Raw genomic sequence first — 23,845 nt, 5'->3', positions numbered from 1 at the left:
CTGGCCTGTGAGTGTATACTATATAGTTATTCATTTATTTTTTATTGCTGAATTTTGGGCTAGAATAATGTCTATCAAGATGGCACATTAAGTCAAAGTTGTGGACTGAGCTGACAAACTACCGGTATTGGTTCAGAATCTAATGTCTTTGCCACTAGGGGGCTACACATCATCCATCCATCCACCAATACCATTCATTCATTTTCTGAACTTTAGATCTGCTGGGAGTACCTGCCACAGTAACACCGGGAAAAAGATAGGAATTAACTGGACTGGACTCCTTTCCTTTAGAGGGCATAGTCACATGCACACACCATTATACTGGGATAATTAATACTCACCAAATGACTGAACACACATGTTTGGAAGAAACTGTAGTATTCAAATAAAAACTATAGGCACAGAACACATGGGGATTTGAATCCAGTCTTCTCATGCTGGGAGTCTGCAGTGCTAATCTCCGCATCACCTATAACAAAGCCAGAAGTTCAAAATTCTTCAAGGCATCCATAGAGTTGATTCAGCCAGCAAGGCCCTTAGGAGCCAGTGATTTTTGTGCAGTTGACAGTACATATTTTTCAATGCCAGTACTTGTGGGTGCAAGGCAGGCATGTAATGGCTTCATGGCACGCATATTGCAAATGACTGAAGTATTCTACAAGCCTTCAGTTTGTGTATTAATAAATTGGGGTGCCAGTGAACAACCAGAAAGAGGCAGAACCCACCCTAGCCTTTTCCTTAAGGGCATCCATTTAGTGTTCTGACTGGATGACCTTGTGTAAGGGAATGCCAGACTAACAATAGTCTGCCTAGGCAATGAAGGCATTAGATTGGTACATCAAAGGCTGAAGAGAGATTTAGAAATCCATATTGGCACAAGGAGATTTTTTTCCTGTGAACCACTGGGGACAGACAACAGCAGGCCATTTGACGTGCTCCAAATGGGAACCCTACAATGGCAGAACCTTTCACCCTGTAGTGACTTCCTTCTGCCAGTGTGGATTTCTAAATCTCTCTCTCTCTCGCTCTCTCTCTCCATAGCCCTAACCCTTTCCTGTGCCAATTTATTGTCTCTTCCACCCTAGCAACTGGGGATCCATTCCCAATTTTCAGGTGGATCAGGCAGGCTGCCAGCACTAGAACACTTCATTAGGTCTTCTGTGAGGTGAGGTGTGTAACCCTGGCCTATTTTGGGGAACTGTGAACAACAGAGGCGTGCCTGCACTATCATACACACGTGCTTTGTGGCTCTGGCGCTGGCAGGGCTGCTTTCTTCTTCTGTAAGATGCGTCCCTCATGGCTTCTGGCGCTTTGCTAAAACTTTCTGTTTTTTACTAGTTTGCCCCAGCGCCAGATTCCCGGGGCCGATTTGCAGGCTCAGAGCACAATGGATTTTAATTAGGTTAAGTTTGTCTGCTACAGATAACATTTCTCTTTCTGTTGAGAATAAAACAAATTGCTGGCACTAATGCCCATTTAATGTCGCTCTTTTCATTATGGATGGTAGAAATTATGAAAAGTCCCCTGCAGGGAGCTAATGGTTTGGGAGTTACTGCTCATCAGAAAGCATTTTGCGGCAGCATTGGTATCCGCTTAGACATCCAGAGGAAGCAGAATGAAGCTCCTGAGTTGAGGCAAAACAATGTGCTCAGAATACCTCGCTGAGGCTGTTCACCAGTGACTGTCGTGGATAACTGTCATTCACACTATTTTCGGACTCATCAGGAGCCTCTGGCAATGAACCTGCTGCTAAAATAATTCAAGCCTTTTGGACTGAGTCTCAAGTTCTGATTTTAGTTAAAATTGCCCTGTTTCTTTGGGTATCCATCCAGGAGTGAGCGCTTGGATGTCTCAGAATGACTGTACTATGATGGTTGCAATTTTGTGTCAAATACAAGGAAACAAGTAAAGCATTGTTGACTTCTCCATGAACTCTGCAAAATATAAAATTGAGATGGAGAAGAGCTTATTTAATTCAATTCAAAATATTTTTATTAAGTGCACTTGCACGTACTGTATGAGCCCAAGCACAATAACAATTATAATCATGCTTTTAAAAAATAAGTATGACATAAACACTGAAAATAATGATGAAACACAAGCAAACAAGCATCATGTAATCGTGACCACTTAGGGTCTCTCAGACCACTAGGCAAAGAAAGAATGCCACAACCAAGTCATGTAATAGGTGACTTAAAAATGTTACTAATTCTGATCAAGACAGAAGTCTCACGTTCACACTCTTGACCTTCAACACCAATTTATCTTTGCATCCCAAGGACATGTACATCTGGAGATCCTTGTTTACCCGGTCTTTCCTGGACCTCTTTTTCTTTATCAGCCACAAATGGCAAATCTTGCATCCATTGAAGGGCAGAATTCTTGGTTTGTCAGTGGCCACACCAGAGCTATCTAGGCCTCTTCTGGTGTTTCCTTTTATGAAGATTTCCTTGGGCATGTGACTAGATGATGGTTTTCCTGCCAGGGAGATCATGGGGTGGATCCTGGTTCAGGTGTCTTACTGGGCATGGTCTCTTTTTGGTAATTTCCAGTCCTCAACTGAGAAAAAGAGAGAACACGCTTTGTAGCATTTGCAGCTTCTCTACTTCTCCCCTGGTTTCTTTGCTGGCCAACACAGGGAGGTGGAATGAACCAAGATAAAATTCTATCTATCTATCTATCTATCTATCTATCTATCTATCTATCTATCTATCTATCTATCTATCTATCTATCTATCTATCTATCTATCTATCTATCTATATGTAAAAAAATATATATATTTTGTGGAGAGCAGCCCAGACACAGACAGGCGGACATCGTTTGAATCACCACAACACATTTATTTACAAAATACTTATGTACACAGGTGCACACAACCCCAAAACTCACCCAAAAGTCCAGGCCTTCTTTCCAATGCCTTTCTCTCAAGTCCGCCTCCACTCCTCTCCTACAAGACCTCATCTTCTCCATTCCCGACTCCAGCCATCGAACGGAGGGAGGCGGCCCCTATTATAATCACCCGGATGTGCTCCAGGTGCCTCCCGATTAACCTCCGCCGGCACTCCCCAGTGTAGCGGAAGTACTGGCCGTGCACCCGGAAGTACTCTGGGTGCCCCTGGTCGTCTTCCCCACAGCACTTCCGGGTGTGGCGGAAGTGCTGAGGACCAGGGCTCTCCAGGCATTGTGGCGCCCCCTGGTGGTGACCACAGGCCCCTATAGGGTTGAGCTTCCAAGCGCAGTTCCCGTGGTCCCCAAAGCCACCAGGGCGGTCACCCCCTCGTGGTCTGGAGGAGGCATAACTACTCCTCCGGTACCTTCTGGGCATCCTGGCTGGGTGCCACCCCCCAACCACTTGCCACAATATATATATATATATATATATATATATATATATATGGGAACCCCTCTTAATTCTTTGGATTTTTGTTTATCATTGGCTAAGCTTTCAAAGTAGCAACTTTCATTTTCATATATGACATTCCTTATGGAAACAGTAGTATTTCAGCAGTGACATTAAGTTCACTGGATTAACAAAAAGTATGCAATATGCATCATAACAAAATTAGACAGGTGCATAAATGTGGGCACCCCAACAGAAATATGACATCTATACTTAGTTGAGCCTCCTTTTGCAAATATAACAGCCTCTAGACGCCTCCTATAGCCTTTGATGAGTGTCTGGATTCTGGATGGAGGTATTTCTGACCATTCTTCCATACAAAATCTCTCCATTTGATGGCTGCCGAGCATGGACAGCCTGCTTCAAATCATCCCATAGATTTTCAATGATATTCAAGTCAGGGGACTGTAACGGCCACTCCAGCACATTGTACTTCAACTTTGTGACTGATGCTTGAACATTATCCTGAAGAATTTGTTGATATTGGGTTGAATTCATCCGACCCTCGACTTTAACAAGGGCCCCAGTCCCTGAACTGGCCACACAGTCCCACAGCATGATGGAACCTCCACCAAATTTGACAGTAGGTAGCAGGTGTTTTTCTTGGAATGCGGTGTTCTTCTTCTGCCATGCAAAGCGCTTTTTGTTATGACCAAATAACTCAGTTTTTCCTCAGTCCAAAGCACTTTGTTCCAAAATGAATCTGGCTTGTTTAAATGAGCATTTGCATACAACAAGCGACTCTATTTGTGGCATGAGAACAGAAAGGGCTTCTTTCTCATCACTCTGCCATACAGATATTCTTTGTGCAAATTGCGCTGAATTATAGAACGATGTACAGATACACCATCTGCAGCAAGATGTTCTTGCAGGTCTTTGGAGGTGATCTGTGGGTTGTCTGTAACGATTCTCACAATCCTGCGTGTATACCGCTCCTGTATTTTCCTTGGCCTGCCAGACCTGCTGGGTTTAACAGCAACTGTGCCTTCCATTTCCTGATTCCATTCCTTATAGTTGAAACTGACAGTTTAAACCTCTGAGATGGCTTTTTGTAGCCTTCCCCTAAGCCATGATACTGAACAATCTTTGTTTTCAGATCTTTTGAGAGTTGCTTTGAGGATCCCATGCTGTCACTCTTCAGAGGAGAGTCAAAGGGAAGCACAACTTGCAGTTGACCTCCTTAAATACCTTTATATCTCATGATTGGACACACCGGTCTATGAAGTTCAAGGCTTAACAAACTAATCCAACCAATTTGGTGTTGCAAGTAATCAGTATTGAGCAGTGACAGGCATTCAAATCAGCAAAAGTACAAGGGGACCCACATTTTTGCACAGCCAGTTTTTCACATTTGATTTAATTTCATACAACTAAATACTGCATCACTAAAAATCTTTGTTCGGAAAATACCCCAGAGTACTGTATACTGTATATACTCTTGTGAATCTAGACGAGGTCTGAGCTAGAGTTATAGTATAATTTTCTGGTTAGTGTTCCAGCCAAAAGACTGACTTTCATGGATCACAAAAATAATTGATTAGTGGTGAATGGACACTGAGGGATGCAGATGCAGAATGAAGGATTTTTGCATCTCCCATTCTGAATAATGGGAGCAGCATGGCACTGCTAGATGTTTTATTCAGTATTTTGCAGAAATACCTATCCATTTTAAAAAGAATATGGCCAGTGAGGTTGAATGGATGCCTGGGGCTGCCAAGGAGTGGGCTCTGGAAGTGCAATCCCAGCAGGTTTACAGAGCCAAGCCTAGCCCAAGCAAATCTTGGGTTGAACTAGAAGTCTCGAAAGTACTGAGACTTAATAAGTCCTCCTTACCACGGGCCAATTGACCTTGCAGTTAAAGTAAGAGTAACTGGCAAGGGTTTACCTGGTAGGAGGTAGAATAGGCAGAATGGTTCCTGAACCAGGGGCATGTTTCTGATGCCTATGTATGTTTCTATTTTGAAATCAAAACAGGGACCCCAGTGCACTGCTTTACCTGGAGGCCTTTGATGCTATTAAGATGGCCCCGAGTATCCATAGCACACATTTCCACTATTACAGACACATGGCCTATGTGTCATTTTGAAGTGCCACTCTTACTCTATCAGAACATATATAGTTGGTAAAGAAATTATACTCTGTGTCCAAATAGTTGTAAGATTCAAAAAACGTCTTTATAAAAAAAAAAATCTGAAAAATACAAAGTTAAATTTGGGGACATTTGATAGCTGAAACACTCCTTTTATTTAATAGATAATAGTCTGTCAGATTGTATGTAGTTGAATCAGGACATTCAAGAAAGCTGAGTGGGATGATGTGGCTATTTTTGAGTCCAGAAAGTGTGAATACCAGGGGGCACTGCAGCACCTCAAACTCACAACAGAAGGCGTTAACACAAGTCCCAGTGGCAACAAAGAGTTTAATTGTGTGAAACTCTCACACACGTTTCCAAGACCAAAAACAAACTTGCAGCAATCCTTCCATCTCTTTTCCACTCCTCCACCTGACTCAGGCATCTCCTTTTATACAAAACCCTAGAGTACTTCAGGTGTCCCAAGTCTGTGGCTCAGGAGTACTTCTGGGTACGTTTGAAGCCCCCAAACAGTAGGGCTCACTGGTGGCACTCATAGAACTCCAAAGGGCTGACCCAAAGAACTACATTTCCCATGATGCCCTGTGGTTATCCGCAGGGATACTGTAACCCAGGGACGCTGCCACCTAGCATGTGAGGGGAGATAGCAACCTGAATACGTTGCTTTACCCTGTCCTTCCATGATACTGGTGTCCCAGCTGGGCAAGGATCCCAGTTCAGCTCTGGCTGGGATGCCAGTACCAGCGTGATATCTCTGACAAAGTAAAAACATTGTAACGTGGTATCAGGGTATGCAATACAGTGTTTTAACAGCAAACACACTGTACTTTAATTATAGCAGTGAGTAAATGCATAGTTTTATTCAGTTTTTTTTTTTAATTCTGCATTATTGTTCGGTCCCAGACAAATTGGGCTGAGTTTACAGGGTTAAAAGATAAGTTTATAGGGAAATATCCACTTGGAGTAGCCATGTGTTGACCCAATTCCCCAGTCTATGCTGTACTGAATGCTGCCAGGATATTCCACAGCCCCTCTTAACTCGGCATTGGATTTATCGGATTTGCAAATTTTATATTATGTTCGAAACTAATTCATTTTTGTATGGGCATAAATAAATATAGAATGGACAGAGGGAAAGAGAAGCAGAGAGAATGCTTAACGTGCAGCTGGTTATTCAAGAAGAGAAAGAGGGACAAGCGCATGCAGTATATGTCAACAGAGAGAGATGTTCCATGATCAGATAGAAGGGGATGCTGTTATATATGGTATCAATGCAAAAACAAAATATTGGCACAGAGTATTAACGCTCAGCACAAACTGACACTCATGTGACACAGTTGCAGGAAACCGTGATAAGTCCATAGTCAGCAGGATTAGCACCACCATTTGGTTTCAAGCTGCCTTTTTTAGAATATTCTGAGTACTGCTGAAGATTAGGCCATTTTGGGATACTGTTGGTGTACACTTCACATTTATTACCATTTTGGTGAGGAAAATGAGAGATCTTCTTAAAAGCACCTAAACAAAGGAGTATTCAGGACAGGGGAGCAAGATGAAGTGGGCAGAATGTGGCTTTTAAAGTCTTCTGAACTGCTGACTCAGATTGCAAAGCTCAGAAAGTATTCCTGTGACTTTGCCAAGTGTCTTCCCTTGTATATTGATTTGTAAGTCTTATGATCAGAATCAGAATATCTTTATTGTCATTGTAACAAATACAACAAAATTAAGTGCAGTCCCTGCGTTGTCAAAATATAAATAAATATAATTACAAAAGGATAGGAAAGGATAAGAAGAAATAAGGTAGAACGCAAACATTCAACATAAGACCTTAATTGCACAAGAAACACTATTGCACAAGATGTCATCTATTGCACTGCTATTGTTTTTGAAAATTTTCCAGTATATGTTAAAGCCGCAGCTGGTGCCTGTCAGTGCAACATTTTTAGTTTTTATACAGAACAAGATGCAGAGGACAGAAAGATATGAAAGAAGATGATCTGCTGTGGCGACCCCAAACGGGAGCAGCCGAAAGAAGAAGAAGAAAATTTATATTTGTTGGGGTGGCAGCATGGAGTAGTAGTTAGCCTCATGGAACTTGTATTGTCATCTGCGTGAAGATTTTATGTTCTCATAATATAATACACTGACCACCCACTTTATTTGGTCCACCTGTTCAACTTGCCGTTTAATGCAAAAATCTTACCAGCCCGTCACATGGTAGCAACTCAATGTATTTTGGCCTGTAGACATGGTCAAGACGAGCCGTTGAAGTTCAAACCAAGCATCAGAATGGGGAAAAAGGTGATTTAAATGACTTTGAACGTGTCATGGTTCTTGGTGACAGATGGGCTGGTCTGAGTATTTCAGAAACTGCTGATCTACTGGGATTTTCACGCACAACCATCTCTAGGGTTTACAGAGAATGGTCCGAAAAAGGGAAAATATCCAGTGAGTGGCAGTCCTCAGGGCGAAAATGCCTTGTTGATGCCTGAGATCAGAGGAGAATTGCCAGACATGCTCGAGCTGATAGAAACGCAACCGTAACTCAAATAACCACTCGTTACAACTGAGGTAAGCAGAAGAGCATCTCTGAACACACAAGACGTCGAACCTTGAAGCAGGTGGGCTACAGCAGCAGGAGACCACACCGGTGACACTCCCGTCAGTGAAGAACAGGCAACTGTGACTACAATTGGCACGGGCTCATCAAAATTGGACAACAGAAGATCGGAAAAACATTTCCTGGTCTGATGAGTCTTGATTTCTGGTGCACCACTCAGATGGAAGGGTCACAATTTGGCGTCAACAACATGACAGCATGCATCCATCCTGCATTTTATCAACAGTTCAGGCTGATGGTGGTGTAATTATGGTGGGGATATTTTCTTGGCAGACTTTGAGCCCCTTAGTACCAACTGAGCATCATTTAAATGCCACAGTCTTCCTGAGTATTGTTGTTGACTATACCTTTATGACCGCAGTGTACTGATGTCTTCTTCCAGCAGCATAACACACCATCTCACAAAGCTCAGATCATCTCAGACTGGTTTCTTGAACATGACAATGAGTTCACTGTACTCAACTGGTCTCCACAGTCACAAGATCTCAATCCAATAGAACACCTTTAGGATATGGTGGAATGGGAGATTCGCATCATGGATGTGCAGCTGACAAATCTGCAGCAACTGCTTGATGCTGCTATGTCAATATGGACCAAAATCCATGAGGAATGTTTCCAGCACCTTGTTGAATCTATACCACAAAGAATTATTGCAGTTCTGAAGGCAAAAGGGGGTCCAACCTGGTACTAGCAAGGTGTTCCTAATAAAGCAGCCGGTGAGTGTATAATGGGCAGTATGATGGAGCAGTGTCCTAGTTTGAGTCCTGGCTGCGATGCTGTCTGTATGGACTTTACACCTTATTTCTTCGCCTGTGTAAGTTTTTCTCTGTGTAGTTTAGTTTTTCTATCCTGTCCCCAAAGACTTGTACTTTGCAGTTTCTAAATTGGCACTTTATGAGCGAGTCTAAAAATGTGTGTGACTAGCCCCCTAGAAGGCCTGGCTATTGCTGCTGTGTTCCTAATACTTCGGGGATATGCCCCAATCCGGCCTAACCTTGTATTGGTTTAAGCCAATTTCAAATGTCATTTTTTTTTTTTGCTGTTGATTTTATTGTATTGGTCATTAAGAATACTTGCTTTTATTTCATAATCTTGTTTTCTCTGTCTTGCACCTTGTGATGTTGATTGTGACTAAGGGCACAGTATAAAACAAAGATTAACTCATCGAACATTTGCTGTTTTCAGGGTGAAGTCTTTGCTTACCCGCTTTGCATGATTATCAGATGCTGTCAGTTAACCCGTCTGTGTCAGACATCCAAAGGTAAGGTGCCATCTATTCCAACAAGACATCTATCTGCACAAAGGCATCTCTTACCAAGGTCTCATGCTGGCTCCCACTTGCAGTATTCAAAGATGATCAGGTGCCAGGACTGTTTAAAGGGCTATTTCAGCAGTGTCCCCTAGCCAAGACGTCGGACGCAGCAAGCTCTGCATCACCAGCTGGATCTGCATCTGCAGGAACCATCTGGCGAGCTATGGCCCCTCAGAGAAGTACTAGCGACTGGCAGGCAATTTCTGCAGGCTACCGTACAGCTCTCTGTAGGTGGGGTAAAGGTGTGACATAAACCACTCTAAAAATCCCCACAGGTTTTTTTTTTTTTTTTTTGCAAATCTGACTGCTGGATTTCAGTTAGTTAAAAAAAAATAAAACTTTGCAGACGTGCCGCACCCTTGGCGAACCCAACAGATGGATAAGGGGTCCTGGCAGGGGGAGGTCATTTTGACAGCCGCAAGGATGAGGCCAGAGAAAGCTGTGCAGCTCCATGGAGCTCTTATGGCTGGATAGCTACGAGGACACCTGAAATAAAGTGGCAGCAGATGGACGGTTGGCAGCTGTCTGCTAATCTCCAGTAAACACGGGTATTAAAAGTTCTATAAAAATGAGGATTTATGGCTCAAGTGTCCTGCTGTTTTACTCGACTCCATCAAGCTGTTCTGATTATCAACTTGGAGAACACTAGTGTACTTCATAAAATCTTTAAAAAGGAAACCCAGCATCCGAAAGTTACCTTGGATTAAGTGATCTAGTCAGATCCTCATGCACCAACACCAATGGCCTATGCTACAAAATCAGTTAGATTAACTTGGACATGTAGGGGTCAGGACAAGTGACCTAATCAGACAGTCACAATCACAATCACGTTACGATAAAACACCCAAATGAGGCAGCAGAGCAAGATGCATAGCACAACGCACATGTCTCTAAAATTAATCAAGACTGCTTGTTGAACGAAGAGAAGGATTTTTAAGTCTTACCCTGGAGCTAATAATACATCTACATGAGGTTCAGTCTGTGTGGCTGACTGCAAATTTGAAGAGAGCTTTGCTGGACACGATCCCTGGTCTGCTGGCAGAAGATTAGGTCAGCCTCTGGATTCATTCCACAGAGTGTGGCGCATAAGAACACAGTAATTCTGGAGTCGCGCTGGGCCCAACTACAAGTGATGCATGACGATGCATTGAAGCTGCCAGTGAACCTTTCTTTGACCTGATAATGCTTCTGATAGTTCTGAAGCAGGGCTCTCAACCAGGTTTGAGGGTAACTGGACAAAGGGTACATTTGGATGTTATGATTATGGTTTATTTTTTAATTGTTTTATTATATTTTTGTTGTCTTATATACATGTTTTATTTCACTTTTCTTTGTATTTTTTGTGAGGAATCTAAACATGTCGTTTATCCGTTTCTCTGTGTTCATTTTAACAACATTTATATTTTTTAATATTTTGCGATTATGCGATGCCAGAAACACCGGTCAGTCGTCCTATGGCACATCTTGTCATGCTGAAGATGCAGTGGCTGCATAAATTCAGTGCCATTAGATCTCGGAGTTATCTTTCAGTGGATAAAACAAAAACTCCTTGAGTATCTAGGTACTTTAGCTTATACATGTTATTATGTTACAGGTAGGGTTTTCCTGTTTAGTTATATTTGAATTATTATTTTTCATACTGTTCTGTTTGTAATTCTCTAATGCTACTTTAAATGTGCATCCATTCCTTGTGTCCTGTTTGAGGTAACCCAAAAGGCGGGACCACCCTGACATCATCACTCCAGAGACCTCCCTCTGGCTATTTAAGGCCAGGAGAAGTGGGGCATTGAAGCTGTTTGGTGTCAGAAGTGAAGACTGTGTTGTCTTATAAATTTCTGCTTTTTTGATTATTTTCTGCTGCAATTTCTGGTTTCTGATTACAAATTGTGTTCTGGGACCTGTTTTTAATGGATTACCTTTTAGGGAACATTACGAATGTTCTGGACTTCCATGGGTCCTATTTACATTTTTTCTTTTGGAAATGTTAATTTTGCCAATGAAGTACTTTAGGACTGAGGTTCTGTATTTTCTCTTTAAGAAAATATTTATTTTATTTTTGGTTTTTTACTTTATTTACCGCATTGCTATTTTATTTCTCAATGCATACTGCAATTTTGTGAATTGGTTGTCAATACAACAATCCCGGTTAACAGAGTTGTGTTTCTCCACAAGGCGACATATGAAATAACATTAGTGCAAGACATTAAATGCCAGTGCAACGCATATTTTGTTATTCGTGTTTGGATAAAAAAAAATTTGCACTCTAGGGGCCAAGTTACCCAAACTATATCTATAACATTTCAATAATTATTTACCGCTCTGATGCTGATCTTTCTGATGATAATATAGATCATTATAATAGCAATTGATGAGAAGAATTCATAATTAATTGCAGAATTACTGTATTTGCCATAATTCTGGAGATATTATCAAAAATTAATTGAAGTGTTCCTCTGGAGTGCCTCTTTCACTTGCACGATTTTGCTCTAAAACTAATCCGCACATCTTCATCTCATAACAGGCTTAAGTTTCGAGTTTGGTATTTTCCTGTCCAGCCGTGTTAGCTCTAGACGGTCCTCAACAAACAGTGACACACAATGCACATACAAACAGACACACACCCATCATCGAGATGTCTATATTTTCGGTATCAGGGGGACCCTAAAACGTTGAGATCCGTCAAAAAACGGAGGTTGAAATTTTTGGTGATTCTAAAGCTTTTGCTCCTCCCCCTTAGACAATAGGTTATGGTGGGGGAGGGCGTAAAGCAAAAAAATGTCCTTTTCTGTATGTCATGCTACTTTGCTCTCATTTTCTTGTTTTGATGTTCGTTTTCAATTATGAGTTTGCTTAATATTTCTCAGCTTTGCTTTTTTCAATCTCTCTGCCCTTCCGGTAGTAACGTTCACTTTGATCTTTGCCCTGTTTTCATTTTCTAGTCTCAATCTTCTGTTTATTTAATGTCTTTGGCTCAGGGATAACAGACAAGTTTTTATTTGTTCATTTAGGCGTTGTTTTTGTTATTTTCCTAATTTCTGAATAAGACCCTTCATTTATAAAGATTTCATCAATTTGGTATGTCTCTACAAGCCAGTTTTTAAGGTTTCTCTCTCTTGTGAACATTTTCAACTTCAAAAACCAGTTTCCCCAAGTTCTGTCTGGTCAGGCTAAAATCTGCAGGTAGTAGTTGGGTAGCAAACTAGTCAGGGGTGGGCCTCTTCAGGGCTGGCCAGTTATATGTTATGTATGGGTCTGAATTTATGTGTATTTTATTTTTTATTGTCAATTTTGAATGATTATTTCTTGTATTATCATGAATGTTCTGTTATTTTTGTAATAATATACTGCCTCTTTACATGTTCTGATGTTTTGTGAGCTTTGTGGGTGGAGTTCCCAGAAGGCAGGACCACCATGACATTACTGCTACCGAATCCTCTCTTTAACTATAAATGGCTGGGAAAGGAGAGATCCTGCAGCAGATTACTGAATTGTAATAGGAGTATTAGAAGTACAGTATTGTTCTTCTTGTAGATTTACTGGTTTTTCTGATTTTCTGCATTCTTTCAGCTTTGTTTTTAGATTTTGCTGTCAGATTGTGTTGTTTTGGGATTCGTTCATGGCTTTTTGCTCCTTTGATCATTGTGTTGTATTGTTCTATTTTGTTAAATATATCGAAACATCTTGCCTGAAGAGGGGGCCTCGAAAGCTTGCATATTGTAATCTTTTTAGTTAGCCAATAAAAGGTGTCATTTTGCTTGACTTTTCACTACATTCATAATGGCTAACACAGTACAACACCCTAGTGTTAAATATATCCTAATTTATAAAAATGATTTGTTGGTGCACAAGACGAGGTTTTACGGTTCACTTATACATCACGCTCAGAACGCGTACGCGCCCGCATCAAGACTGCCATGCGTTCTCAGCATTCATTTGATGCGTCCTCTGAGCAGGTCCTCAGAAAGTAACACGACGCATGTGCAAGTTGCAGTACCAGCAAAAAGTCGGGGGCGCAGTGTGCTAAAAGTTGGAATGTGACGTCAGAGTCTCTGTTTACTATCTACATGTGACAGAAAGCTGCTTTGCGGATCCTACGAGATCGGTGTGCGCGCTTCGATGTTTGATAAATGGTTCGATGTGGTGAAGCAAAATCCAGACATACAGATGTATTCGTGGTGCTTTTATATTCAAGCGTCGCATACTCCCGATCGTAATGACACGATATATTTTAAAAGTCTCACATACCGTCTTCTGTGCCGTCTTTTTTTCTAGGGCTTCCTCTGGTCCTGACAGCAGCGGATCGCCAGCAATAGATCGCCACACTAAGCACATTAAATGTATGATATTCCAACTCTCTGCACATTTAGAATCCTTAGATTTATACTTGATATCACTTTCATGATGAAAAGCATTGAAGTATGTATATTATATTTTACAGATAAATCGGTAATTTTGTTTAAATAATGAATACTGTTAATAATGACACACATGGGGGTGACACAGTGGCAGAGCGTTAGCGCTGCTGTCTTGCAGGGAGTCACGTCGCTGATATTCCCTGCCTGGAGTTTCCATGTTTTCCTACTGGGTTTCGTCAGTGTGCTCCAGTTTCCTTCCAAAGATATGCAGACTTGGAGATTTGGTGCCACTAAAATGACGCTAGTGTATGTGTGTGCTTGTATTCACCTTACGATGAGCTGAGGCCTCGTCCAGGGATTGTTTCTCACTCGTGCCCAATGTTTGCTGGAATGGACACATCCCTGGATTTAATCAATAAACATCCTTTTCAGAGATATTGCGGCAAGGTGTCATCGGAATTTAATGGGTGTTCAAGGCAATTCACAACACAGAGAAGCCGAACATGTTCTCACCGTGATAATATCTCGCACTGCCACCTAGTGGATTCCTCCAGATGTACGCAAAGTACGCGTGCAAGTATAAACACTACAACACTTGCGTAGCAGGAGCGTCCGCTGCAGCATGCGTCGTGTCCCGTGAAGTATAAACCCGGCCTTTACAGTGTTCCTCTTCCTTTTGTTTTATGTTTTGCTTTATTTTGGGACTTTTTGTTTAAGGCTGCCAGGCTAGATGCCAGCAGTTAGTAGCAAGGAGTAGGAAGGAGTAGCTGGACTTGGACTTGAATCTCTCAAGCAGGCTGGTGAGGTATGTGGCCTGCCTTCATGGTCTTTTCAGTAGGCCTGACTCCCACATCACAACACTTTATGGGTTTTTTGAAGGCCTTACACAACTTTTTCAGTATGTTTGAGCCTCCTTATTACAACAATGCAACAAGCATATCAGGTTTTGATATTTTGACTTTGGGTTAGTTTTCTAGACTACTACTTTTTGGTTCACCCCTTTAACTTGACAGATAGTTCTTTAGTCTTCCTGGTTCTCTGACCTTCACCAGTCCATCTCCACTGTAAAGTCCTGTACGTTCATCTCCCAGTCCCTTTTAAACAACAACATTTATTTCTATAGGACATTTTCACACAAACAATGTTACTCAAAGTGCTTTACAAGATGTGAAAGAGGGAAGTAAATGCAAACAAAAACAAATTTTAATTAGATAAGGAAAATAATGTATAAATAGAATACAAAAAATAAATAATGCACACTTACATAAAACAGATATATAATTAAGAGAAATATAGTCCATAAATCTACAATTTTTTAAGTCTCTAAATGATGGTCTGATGATAGGGTCAGTTGGCCAACGTGAACAAAAAAAAAACTCCAGTTAAGCTTAAGAATAAAAGCAAAATCTATAGGGATTCCAGGCCGAACCAGTCCCCACTTGGCATTCTACCTAACATAAATGTTCTTAAGTTCTTTTAACGCTCACAATAACCTTCAAGTGCACTGCACACTGTACCTCAGAGTGCACATATTGTAAGACCCCAGTGGACAAACATGTTTTACTGTATACCAGAAGGTTGCTGGTTATTCTATGCCAATATGTGACCAGAACTGAATCAGTTCTACTAAAAGAGCAAGAAAATAATAGGAAGCTGTTTCTTCATAGGTCCAGAGCCCTGACACTGCTTCTATAGAGCTTGCATCTTTCTTCCATGTTTGTATGGGTTTCTTACTCCAACCCAAAGACACTAATGTTACTTTAAAATCTGACTCTAAATTGATCTGAGGTTGTCCAGATTTGGTCCCCACATTGCACCCTGGACTGGACAAGCAAGTTAAAAGACGGATGGATGGATGAATGTGTATAAAGTGCTCTAGTATGGTCTTATAAAAAGCTGTTATGTCTCAGTTAATAAAGCAGATGCTGTTTAGGATTTTATTTCATTATATTAAACTTTATTATCAGAGGTAGATTTAACATGGAATGGATATGGATACAGGGTTGATTTATTTGGGCAGGTTTTGTGCCATCTACCATCTGTTTATTTGGGGTGTGCATGGCACTGGCAGCTTGTCCTGTGAGGCTCCACATGCCGTCATCTGCCTCATTTACTTCCAAGACATTCACACCACAGGCTCCACCTTGTACCTCACGTGGGCTCAAAGGCAGCATCATTTGCCTTACTTTCCCAATCTCTGTTAGGCGATCCAACCCAGGCTCCTTAAGTGGTCATACACCCAGCCTATTGGACTTTAGCAGCAGATAAGTGTCTCTGAAATGGTTATAAGTTAGTGCTGTCTGTCCATACCTCCTCTTCCATGCTCTGGCCCAGCTCCTTTCATGGCCAAATGCTAAACCGTATGATTCTGCTACATCGATTTCTTTTCAGTCATTTCCACCCTCTTTATAATCTGCATTTTAGTTTCTAAAGATATTCAGTTAAGTTTTTGTAGCATACTGGTCAAATTTTAATTTGTACTTTTGAAAAAACATTAATATAAGTACATTATGGATGAAATAACTAAGCAGTTACATATAATAACTTCACATTCTACGGTACAATCAAATGCCTATGACAAACAAGGGCTAATCTGTGTTAAGGAAATCGCACAATTCTAGCAGACTGGTACTTGAACTTGCACATGTGCCATAGCTCATTTTATGAAGACTTCATTATAAGGAAGCTTTGTTCTCAGAGGATTGGTTGACTGAGGTATTACTGTATTTACAAGTTCAAGGAGGTTATGCTCAAGGTGTTATAATGCAGTTTTGGTCTCCAGGCTACAACAAGGACATAGCAGCACTAGAAAAAGTCCAGAGAAGAGCGACTAGGCTGATTCAGGGCTACAGGGGTTGAATTATGAAGAAAGATTAAAAGAGCTGAGCCTTTACAGTTTAAGATAAAGAAGATAAGAGGTGACATGACTGAAGTGTTTAAAATTATAAAGGGAATTAGTCCAGTGGATCGAGACGGTGACTTTAAAAGGAGTTCATCAAGAACACGGGGACACAGTTGGAAACTTGTTAAGGGTAAATTTCATACAATGATTACGACGTTTTTCTTTACACAGAGAACCACAGACACATGGAATAAGCAACCAAGTAGTGTGGTGCACAGGAGGACTTTCAAAACTTGACTTTTTGTTATTTTCGAAGAATGAGGTGGATAGGAACAGTGAGCTTTATTGTGCTGAATGACCTGTTCTTGTCTAGACTGTTGTAATGTTCTAATTTTAAAAGATGTTTAATTTTTGGAAAGTGCACACATGCCTGATTTGGATTTGGTTTGGATGGATATTCAGACAGTGTGTCCTTATGGCTAAGACGCTGAACTGTAAAGCATAGATAAACTAGTTTATTGCATGTGTTACATTTGCATAATAACAAGCAAAAGAACTGAATAGATTCTTGAAACCACATGTTTGTTGATCATTAACATCTATAAAAGTAACATGACATGATATAATCTGAGTGTCTCAAATCTGCTTATTCAGGGTCATGGAGACCCCTGAGCTAATCCCAACAGCACTTAGTACAAGTTCCAGAAACATCACTGAACAGTGCGTCAGTCCATCACAGAGCTCACTAACACAAACACCCACTCTGACTCTCACACAGGGCCACACCTGTGGGGATTGCTAGGAGGACCCTGGAGTACCAGATTATCATTACACTTTTAACATTTTTAAAATGACTTCTTCTTCTCCTGTGAGCAGAGTGGAGTCTTCTTGAAGTATCAAATGCCGACAAGATGAGTCAAAATATATGAAATGCTTGTCCCCAGTTAAAGGTTGTGTTTCATTTTATAGATGTTTGACATGGAGTGGCTACTTCTTTTTATTTTACCACCGCCTCTATATACTACTCTGGGGTCCAGTCTGGGGGCAGACTGTTTTTTTTTTTTTTTTAGAACTTTTCTGGGCTTGGCTATCTTTCTAGTACATCCAGTGACCTATCCAGGGTGTGTGCTGCATCTGCACTTCCAGTCCTTTCCTGAAAAGAGAGCCGAACAGACTTCAGTGTATCCTGTGCTCCCATTTTAATGGCTTCTCTTGTTCTAACAACTCAGGTGTAACACACTTTGGAACTGTATTTCTTATTTGTTTAGTTGATTTTGTGCTCTTCATAATGGTGCTGTAGTTAGTGCTTTATGGTTCCAGAGGTCACATGTTTGTCCCTGTTTACTGTAGTAACCCTTAGGTTAATTGGGGGCTCAGGTGTGGGTTGGCGTTCTACTGTTCCATCCAGAATTGACTACTGCCCTGTACCCATTAATGCCAAGATAAGCATCAGCATCCTATATAACCCTATAATGAAAAAGCAGGTTCAGAAAATGGATAGATAGAAGTTGCTGTAATGAAAAGCAGCAAACTAAATTTAAAAACTGGTTATTTTCATTCAGTCTCAATCTGAAGTTTGTGCAGCACAGCCATAACACCCCCTAGTGGACATGGGTAAAAATGAGCCCAGACAAGAAGTTGATATTCACACCAGTTACTTGCCTCCACCATGCATCACCAAGTCATGGTGCTACCCGTCTATTTAGATAATCTTTGAGTAGTTTTGGACATCTTTGTAAATGTTATGTGGATGAAGACACACATGAACACCTGGAAGACAGCAAAAAGCCCATGATGAGTTGTCTTTATGGGAAGAATGCTAAAGACAGTCTCTTCAGTCATTCGCTTTCCTTTTCCACACAAAGGTGTGGCTTTAATGGGCAATTGAGTCACCTGAGATAAGATAATAGATAGCAATAATAGGAACCAAAGAAAATGGAGTTGATTGATTGTCTAATAATACTCATCAGTGTTTTTTCATTCCCAGATCAGGCTGAGCATTTGTGACCCCAGAAGTGATTGCCTGAGCTAAGGGGGCACAATTCCACACCTCCATAAAGAATGAGGGATTGTAGTTTTAGATGGTCTTCATAATGACAGGTAAGTTAATCAAAATTTCACTGGAAACATTAAATTTTGTAGGTGGGTTGGTCCTGGAAAAGGGTGCTTGGGGGGTATGGTGGTGTAAAAGCAAGCACTATAATCCATTCCATTTGTCTCACCGGCCACATTTACCTCTAAAAGTGCCAAATTAAATGCTTCCATTTCCTAGTATTGAAAAGTCCTGCAGACCAGGGTCAGGGGCTAGCCCTTGGGGGGGTTGTGATTAGAGACATTGATTAAAAACAGGATTTGAAGGCATGTTCAGTCCACCAAGAGGCACATTTTTCATGTGAGGTCTGGACACCAGAGTGTGGATGAAAAGTCACCTGCGCCATTTCAGATTACACTTGTGTGAAGTCAGGTTTGAACGTTAGCAAGTTAACTGTATACATGATTGACTCACAGAGCACACAAGTGTCCTTTAAAGTGTGTAAGCATTAATGGGTGCAGAATTCTTTAACATCATCTAACAGAAGATTGATTGTTTTCACTATGTGCTTTTGAGGATGTTTGCTTATTCACATTTATTTATTTATCCAATGCTTTTGCCATGTGTAAATATGTTCTAAAGTTACAGTAAGTGTTTTCTATAAATTAAAAAAAATATTTTGTCCTCACTGGTGCTTTACAATTCAGGCAGGCTAATGGGACATTCACCAGACATTTCATTTATTTATTTGGCCGACACCTCTATCCAAAGTGACTAATAACATTTTGAGATACACTTGGTTACATTTCTTTTCTTTTTCCAATTGGAGCACAGGCGGGTGAAGTGAGTTGCTCAGGGTCACACAGTGTCAGTGGTGGGACTTGAACCCTAAACCTCATGGTTTGAAGTCCAAAGCTGTAATCACGGTACCACGCTGCCTAGAATGTCACAGAAGCCAGGAGTCAAAGCACCAAACATCTACATGTATACCACCCGCTAAATGAACTGCTTCAAACAAAAGTAGTTTGATTCTTTGCTTATCAAGCACTTCCTATTAGGATTCTTCTAAAATCTGGACTTGATTCAGTTCCTGTTCAGTACTTCCTTTTGGTTCACAGTTTTACTATAGGATGGCAAGCGCCCAAATTCCCGATCCAGCAGCAATTCAAATGGGTGGCAATGGTGCTACAACTGTGCACTTTGTTTCTGTTCCATTGGAGTAAATAAAGAGCTGGTCTTCTGCATGCCCCTAAATAATTTTAAAGCTTAAAACATGCCAAAAAATGTGTATTATAGCTGCAAGTACATTTTCGAAACAGTACAGGATAGTTAGGCATTGCTAACGTAGATCCAGCAGAATTCTTTCAACTTCATGGTGAATCACAAACTCGAGGACGTCAGTGGAAATTAAGAGGAAGTGCATTTAGGATTGAAGCCAGGAAGCACTTCTCTACACAAAGAGTTGTGGGAAACGGGAACAAACTACTAAGTCGTGGTTGAAGTGGAAACCTGGCAACCTTTAAGAAGTATCTGAATGAGCTTTTGGGACAGCTTGATGGACTGGATGGTCTTCTCTCATTGGTAAAATTTCTAATGTCCTCAATAAGCAGACATTTACAAATTAAACTGAATGACAATGGTATTCAGTGAAGGGATAATCCTGAATTTTATTTTACATAAAAACACAGACTATCCAGTCTCAGCACTCAGCGGTAATTTCCCCACTTGTGACAAGGCTATTCTTTGTGGTCAGGCCTTGGCAACCAGAAAGTACTACAATTAAATTATTTGACCTCAATCTGTATTTCACTCAGGAACAACTACAACTGAATACTTTGATTCTGATCCCAATGTGAAGTGCTTGCTTTGTTGCTCGCTCATCTCAGGACAAGAACTTAACTTGTATTTGTGGCTCTGGTTGTATCAACACAACAGCCTGCTACATTTATGTGCTTTGGTTCTGGTCCATTTCAGGACCATTATAATAAATGTATACCATGTTATTAAATGTATACCATTAGAGTACATGTACATAACACTTTACATGGATAGCGGGGAGCCACTTCAGTCACCACCAATATGTAGCATCCACCTGTGTTACGCGAAGGCAGCCATTCCTGTTCCAGTACGCTCATCAGACATTAGGCCTACCTATTAGATGGTGAAGAGGTGAGAGAGACAGCCAACTAGGAACAGGGGATGATTAGAGGGTCAGAATGGACAAGACTGTGCTGGGCAATTTAGCCAGGACATCGGGAAGCACACTACCCTTTTCCCAGGGATCATTTTATGAGCACAGACAGTGGACCTTGGTTTTATGTCTCATCCAAAGGGCATCACCATTTTGAGAGCATAGTGTCCCTATTACTATACTGGGGCATTGAGACCCACATAGACCACAGGGTAAGCATCACCTGCTGGCCTCACCAACACCCTTATTAGCAGGAACCCAAGCTTTTCCTAGATAGTCTCAAATCCAACTACTGGCCAGGCCCAAAAATGCTTAGTTTCAAATGGATTGCTTAATCTGAAGTACAGGTGGTATAACTACTAACCATAAATCATCCACCTGTGGTCACAAGTACACCATGAATCTTTACAATTGTCAGATTTAGCTATTAAGTACCAAGGTTTATACTTCAGCAATAGTCAGATCCACATTGGGAGGCAGCTACAAATGTTTGCCTCCTTCTCAAAAAAATATCAATGCCAGAGTCTTCTACATATGTGCATTTTGGTTTCAAATTCAAATATGCCCACAGAAGAGCTACATCATAATGCTTTTATTCTGATCCCATCCGTCCTTCTTTCCAACCCACTTTATCCTGAGTAGGATTGTAGGGAGGCTGGGGCCTACCCCTACAAACATAGGGCACATGGCAGGAACAATTCCTGGACAGGGTGCCAGTCCATCACAGAGTGAAGGCAGAGCCAAATGTACAAATAACAGCAACAATGAACAGTTTAGTTCTGGTCCAGTTCATCTAAACTTAAGTATCTAGTCCAGTTGTGAACTGCGGGACCTGCTACAAAATTAGGTTTATGTTAAACTCCAAAATCGCAACAGGATCCACGGTCATTCTGAATGTCTGCCTCGGTCCAGATCCGTTTTTAAATGTAACAATTGTGATTTCACGCATAGGTTCTGATGAAAATTTTAATGAGTGCCCCCTGTAATTACATATTGACTTAATTTCTCTACTGATGTTCAGATCTAAATTCCCATCAGGACCTGTTATAATTCTACGATTCGGTTTCGATCGGAATTGGCGCGACGGCTAGCTAAAGTCCAAGTTTCGGTTCCGATCCAAATTCGGAACATAATTCCACCCCAAGGTCTCGATCGTATTTCCGCCGGGGTCTACTGTAATCCCAACATTCGGTTCCGATCCGACTTTGCGCTAAGGCCCACTGTAATCCCTCGCAGTCGATGGCTAGTTGCTGCTGCGGCTGCAGTCTCTTCCACGCTCTCCCCTCCTCTCTCTTTCTCTCTGAGTGTGTGTGTGCGTGTGTGTGAGTAAGTGCGTGTGTGTGTGCGCTGAGCCCAGGCTGTGCGCAGCTCCCTGCGGGATCAGAGCGCTCCCCCGCCGGGACTCGACTCTCACATCCTCCTGCTGGGACTCGGCTACATTCGCAGCCAAGCCGCCTGGCTTTATTATGTGTGTGTGCAGTGCAGCCCAGGCAGCGGCGAGAGCAGGAGGCGGAGGGAAGGCGAGAGCCAGGACAAAGAAAAAGGGAGAGCGCGGCTAGCAAGAGGAGCCGCGAGTGCAGAGCCAGGGCTGAAGAGAGGAGCCGCGACAGGCTGCTTCCAGACACTAGCTAGCTGCTGGATTCGCCGTGTCTCGGCGCGCGCTGCTATCGGACACGCTCCGTCATTGCGCTCCGTGGGACAATAGCCCGTGTGCCGTCCGCAGCAGCGCCTCCTCCCGCCGATCTACAGGTTGATCCGGAGCTGTTGTGGAACAAGTTGAGAAGGAGCCCGCCGTCCTCTTCCGCTTCTCCCGAGCCTCGGGAGCGGCGCGACACGGTGGAAGCTGCCGCATTGCAACAGGCGGACGAGGGAGCGAAGCCACTTACTGGAGCTGCGACGGGACCGACGCTAGCGGGATATGTCCAGGCGCAAGCAGGCCAAGCCGCGCTCAGTGAAAGGTGAGAGTCGCACGAGTGAGCGAGTAGTAAGCGAGCAGCTAGCGAGCTGTGTGTCCCGACCGCCGTGGTGAAGCGAGAGCGGAGGGAGGAGAGAAGGGGCGGCGTGAGGGGGGCTTCTATCGGGCTGCTCTGAGGCGGGAGGTCGAGCTGCATCAGACACGGGTAGGGCAGGACAGCGCAGTTCCCTCCTTCTCGAAAACTGGGGATCGGTGGCAACTTTTCCCAAAGTTTTTTGTCGGCTTGCCGGTAAAGGACGTTTGGGGAGATGAGATTTTCCAAAATGTTTGAACCTTCGTGCTTACAACCAAGTTGACCGATAGCTCTGTTGACCCCCAAACCCCACTTACGCCCGGTAGTTGCTTCGTTACGCGCAATTTCCTAGCATAACGGATCGGCGCGCCTTGTCGTGTCCAGGTCCTTGCTTCCACTGCTTTGCGTTTCCGTTGCTTCACCCATCTGCCTGAAACTTAAGATTAAAATAGACACTTGTTTTCGGTCGTAGACACTGTTACCAGTAAGCCGGTTAAGATCTCTTATTTTTCACAGAGATAATCATACTGGGATCTATAGGATCGTATCACAAATCCAGTTTCAATTGAGCATCGCGATACTGCCGTCAACCCGAACACCCCCCACCCCCTACTTTTGGCTCAGACCTCAGACACATGGTCACATGACTGCCCCACTGCCCCCCTGCGGTCCAATCGCCCCCCCCACCCCCACCGCCTCCCACCCCCACCGACCTTGACAGGACACAACAGACAGAGCACCCTGGGGGGATTGCAGAAGGGAGGTGTCCCATTACACAGGGGCTGTGGTTACTTTGGACAGGAGGAGCGTCCTGCTGTGGTCAAGCCTTATGTAGAATCCAAGCTGTCAGATGACCAGCTGCAGTTAGTTGTTGTCCAAAACGGAGGGGTTTTTGTACTTGAAAGCTCCAAGCGGCAGCCAGCTAAAGTGTTTAGAAACCTCAAGGAGGCGTGTGTAACTTTCTCAGTTGCAGCATCTGCTGGTGTGCTGTTTGTTGCCCTCTTTTCACCCC

At 42.4% G+C, this 23,845-nt stretch overlaps 1 protein-coding gene across 1 annotated transcript in view; it reads left to right on the top strand.

The window, feature by feature from the left end:
* Positions 1-22,177: 22,177 nt before the first annotated feature.
* znf423 (zinc finger protein 423) overlaps positions 22,178-23,845 on the top strand; it is a 149,281-nt gene continuing 147,613 nt past the window's right edge. Inside the window, 1 exon segment of the mRNA XM_028809262.2 lies at positions 22,178-22,803. Coding sequence (XP_028665095.2) covers positions 22,764-22,803 — 40 coding nt within the window. The 5' untranslated portion in view covers positions 22,178-22,763.

This window comes from Erpetoichthys calabaricus, chromosome 9 (assembly GCF_900747795.2).
Source record: "Erpetoichthys calabaricus chromosome 9, fErpCal1.3, whole genome shotgun sequence".
In the NCBI taxonomy this organism is placed as follows: domain Eukaryota; kingdom Metazoa; phylum Chordata; class Cladistia; order Polypteriformes; family Polypteridae; genus Erpetoichthys; species Erpetoichthys calabaricus.
The sequence above is the reverse complement of the archived record's forward strand: the minus strand, read 5'-3'. Positions and strand labels throughout refer to the sequence as shown.